This window comes from Lissotriton vulgaris, unplaced genomic scaffold (assembly GCF_964263255.1).
Source record: "Lissotriton vulgaris unplaced genomic scaffold, aLisVul1.2 SCAFFOLD_2104, whole genome shotgun sequence".
NCBI lineage: Eukaryota > Metazoa > Chordata > Amphibia > Caudata > Salamandridae > Lissotriton > Lissotriton vulgaris.
In genome coordinates, this window is record NW_028248954.1 from 103,645 (window position 1) to 107,888 (window position 4,244).

Sequence of the window (4,244 nt, forward strand, 5' to 3'; positions counted from 1 at the left end):
TAAAACAATGATCACGGTGATTTTGTGCAATCAGCAGGAAAAGTTAACATTGCAGGGTCATTGATGAAGAGTCACCAGGGATTGAAAACCATTTTTGCATTCCGCTCCGGTGACTGCTTGAACCTCTCTTTTAATAGGTTGGAGTAGGATCTCAGACAGTTTTATTCACTGAAAATACATACATCAATAGGTTAAAAAAATGTATAACGCTACGACAGGCCTCCTCCGACTCAGCCTGACAGGAACATCACTCCACATCTACAACGCTCTCAACGATTCTCCTGAAGCCAGGGGCGCAACTAGGAATTAATTTTGGGGGGGGTAAAATGGCAAATGAGGGGGCGTGGCTAATGTTAATCAATGGGGCGGGGCGGAGCTAAAATGGCAGATAATCCGGATCGGTTAATGCTCAGGTCAAGCTGAGCAAAAAAATGTGGTGAATTCTGCATTTGAAACTGGCCAACAATTAAAGCACACATTTTTGTTAATTTGATGCATTTATATGGTATTGTCTTATGAAAAAGGAACAGAATGTACTGAATGAAAAGGCCAATTTAATACATTTTACTACAAAGTACTTTAGGAACACATTATAACCAATTTTCACAATGCCATTTCAAGGCGACGACCCTTTTTCGCCAGTTCATTAACAATTGCTTCTATAGGAGGACAATGTGCTTGTGAAATGTTTATCATTGCAAGTCCAGAGAGTTGTTCTTGCCCCATTGTTGACCGAAGATAGGTTTTCAGTCTGCGAAGACAACTGAAGCACCTTTCTGGGGACGCGGTTGTCACTGGCAAAGTGGCAAATAATTTTAGCAGGCAGTATATGTTGGGATAGAAGTCAATGTGAGCATGAGTTAAGGTATCCATTATGTTCCCTGGCCTTTCTTCAATAGGTACCTTCAGCCATGTCATTACCCACATGTCATATTCATTTTTAGGATCCTCGCGTGTACCAGGTAAATCGTCCTCATACATGTCAAGAGCATCCTTCAAATTTTTAAAAGACTCTTGGGTGACAAATCTTGGTACCAGATAATGCATTGTACAGGCCTTTTTCACATGCTGGCTGAATCTTTCTGACAATTCGTACAATAAATTGTCTATAAATGGTAAAAATATTGAAATCCTAAAGTAAGCTTCAGGATCACTAGTCCTGTAATTGGCCCGTTGTGTTTGCGTGCCAGTAATGTGTGGCATTGCCAGAGGTTCCCCTGCTGTGGTTTGGGCTTTAACGAAAATCTCATTAAATGCTTCTTCAGGTTTGTCTCTGCTTTCTTGAATCACCTGCTTGACTGTTTCAATCTGTCCTATGCACTCCAACATATCTGTATTAGAATTTTGGAGTGCAGCTGAAACAGGAAGCAGTAGCCCAGAAAATCGTGCCAGGATATGTAATTCAACAATGAAGTTATGGGACTGAACAGCTGCGAGAAATTGCTCAGCCTTGGAAGAGGCATTGTGATCTTGCCAATCCGAGATCTCAAGCAAAGAGTCTACCACAGCTGGGTACATATCAACAAAACGAACAACCGATGCATTCCTTTCAACCCACCGTGTCTCACATAAACCACTTATCAGTTTCATTTTTGTATCTGGCAAAGTAGCAAATTTCGCCTTTAGGACAGCCATCCTTTTTGCAGAGCCTCTTACAAAATTAGACACTTCTTTAAGTGTTGAAAGACAATTACGGATTTGACATATTTCACATGAATGTCTAATCACAAGATTCAGTGAATGACTTCAACAATGTACATAAAATGCCTTTGGCACACGCTCTAAAACTAGCGCCTGTGCACCTTTAACAGAACTTTTCCTTGCAGCACAACCATTGTCTGTTTGCCCACGTATACGATCTACATTCAGGCCATATGTTTCTAAGGAAGTGAGAATTTTCTTTCCAATTTCAACCCCTGTTCCATCCTGAAGCTCTTCGAAGCCAAGGAATTCTTCATACACAGTTGTACCTTCTATAAAACGAATTACTAGAACAAGTTGCTCGATAGTGGCACTGTCAGTTGTTCCATCTGCTAAAATGGCAAAAAAAATTGCATTTTTGCGCGCTCCACCACGCTATTTCTCATTAGAATGTTGCAAGCAGAGATGATATCATTCTGAATCTTCCAACTTGTATAAGTTGCATTAGAGGGACACATTGCCAGATGCCATGCCAGAACTTCATCACCAGCTTGAAGTCGTAGGCGCAGAGCAGCACGGAAATTGCCATCATTCTCTTCGGGTTCCTTTGAAGTAATAGGTTGTCCACTGTCTCTGTGTCCTCGAAGAGCTATACCTTGTTTTGCACAATGGAGTACTGATTCCACTATTGGCACAAGTCGTTTTCTGTTTTCCAAAATAGTTTTCTTCCAGTTGCTCTCGATCATAGTTGTAACAGCAACAGACTTTCCTTAAAAAACAGATGAGAAGTTAGCTGCCGCTGTCATACTCTCTTTGTGATACAAGGAAGAAGCATGGAAACGAAAATCATTTAGAGCATGTTTTAATTTTGTTATGGGCGGAAGAACTAATTTCCCCACAGCTTGATGAGAACCTCTGTCAACTTCTTTACGGGCAAAGAGTATACACATCTTGCATAAGGCCCCCTCAAGTTTAGCACTGTAGGCAAGCCATGGGCGATAGGTTTTCAACCATTCATGTTGAAAGCGACATGCTTGATTTCCCTCTTGAACAACTGGAAACTTGTATGATGTCTCTGGCGTCCAGGAAGAGTGCAAAAGTTGGTAGCGTAAATCATCTGGGATTGATGATGAAACTGTGCTGAGTCTTGAGACATCTATATATACTCCTATATCTAAGATGGATGAACTCTTTGACTTTCCCAAACATGAACTACTAGTCGCTGGCATACCAGTGGTTGTGTATGCAGGAGACTCAGAATGAAGAAATGCTAAATGTTCTTCTGGAGTGTAGCCGGAAGCTGGCAGGGCAGGTTCTTCACCTGAATCAGAACATGCTGTCAAAGGGTCTTGAGTGGCTGGCCGACGAGTGAAAAAATGCTCTATCTTTCGCCACTTAACATTTTGTGGTCCAAAGCCTCTGGTGTTCGGCATCCTGCTGTGTGCAGATAGCGATCTCTAGTGAAATATAAAAAAGGCCCTCAGGTCACTTACTTAATTATTACAAAACTACGGGGGGAACGAATACTGTAATTTTGTACAATAATCCAACATTAAAAAGCCAAGAAATACAAGTTAAACACCCAGTACCTCTCTAAATTATCCTAAAACTCATTAAAGAAGCAAGCTCGAAGTAGCCTGATTTTCTGTACAATTATGATACCACACACTTACCACATGTCTAAAACTTCAATGAAATGGCTGGAATTTCTTATAATCTGAAAATGTCCAATGCAAATCACCCCCAAACATTTATGCAAAACCATCTGGGTATATAATTATAAGATTACAGTTTCTAATGTTTGACGCAAAGACTTCTGCCCTCTATGCTTTCAATCTACGCTTACCTACAGAAAGAACAGGCCTCACAAATATTCAGGCCCAGATTTACTTAGCTTTCATGCACCACAACTTGGCAAGGGAACACGTTGTGCAGTGTTGCATCAAAGGCAGAGAGCAGAAATGTGCCATATTTACAAAAATATGACACATATATGCTGTCTCCCTCAACTGGTGCTGCATAGTGCCAATGCAGACATCATGGTGCAACGGTGCCTGCGTTATGAGCAAGAATCTTTCAGTGAAGGAAGGGATACCTGAATGCAGCTCACATGGAAAAAGGAAGCAACAAGGGTAAATAAAGATAATTCTTCTCGTAACGCCTGGGCCTGGGAGGCGCACCATTTGGAAGCATTCCCATGTGTACTGGCCGAAGTAACTGTGGGATTGTGTCAAAATCCATAGACAGATGTGTGGGAATGCCCTAGCTCCACCCATGGAACAACTTCCCAACGCAAGGTAACTCAAGGCAGCTTTATGCTCTGCCTCTCATTACTCTGGAGTTAATAAACCAAGCAAAACCACAAAAAGTAGCCTTAGTGTAAGTTAAGTAAATCCCAATTAAATGGGTAAAATTATGGCAGCGTAAAAGGAAATCAGAATGGATGGATACAAGGGTGAAAGTATAGTAAATCTAAATGTGAGAGGATGGATGCGTTGGTGAAGGGATGGTAGAGTAAATAGATATCTGAGATGATGGCTAAAAGGATCGGTGTAAGGTTGTCAGAGTAAATTGAAATCAGAAAGGATGGATGGTTGGATTGA

The 4,244-nt window shown here is 41.2% G+C and overlaps 1 protein-coding gene across 1 annotated transcript; it reads right to left on the minus strand.

Moving 5' to 3' along the window:
* Positions 1–603: 603 nt before the first annotated feature.
* LOC147663759 (52 kDa repressor of the inhibitor of the protein kinase-like) lies at positions 604–1,635 on the minus strand. Its single transcript, XM_086950215.1, has one exon. The coding sequence runs from the start codon at positions 1,633–1,635 to the stop codon at positions 604–606; it is 1,032 nt and encodes a 343-aa protein (XP_086806341.1).
* Positions 1,636–4,244: the final 2,609 nt, after the last annotated feature.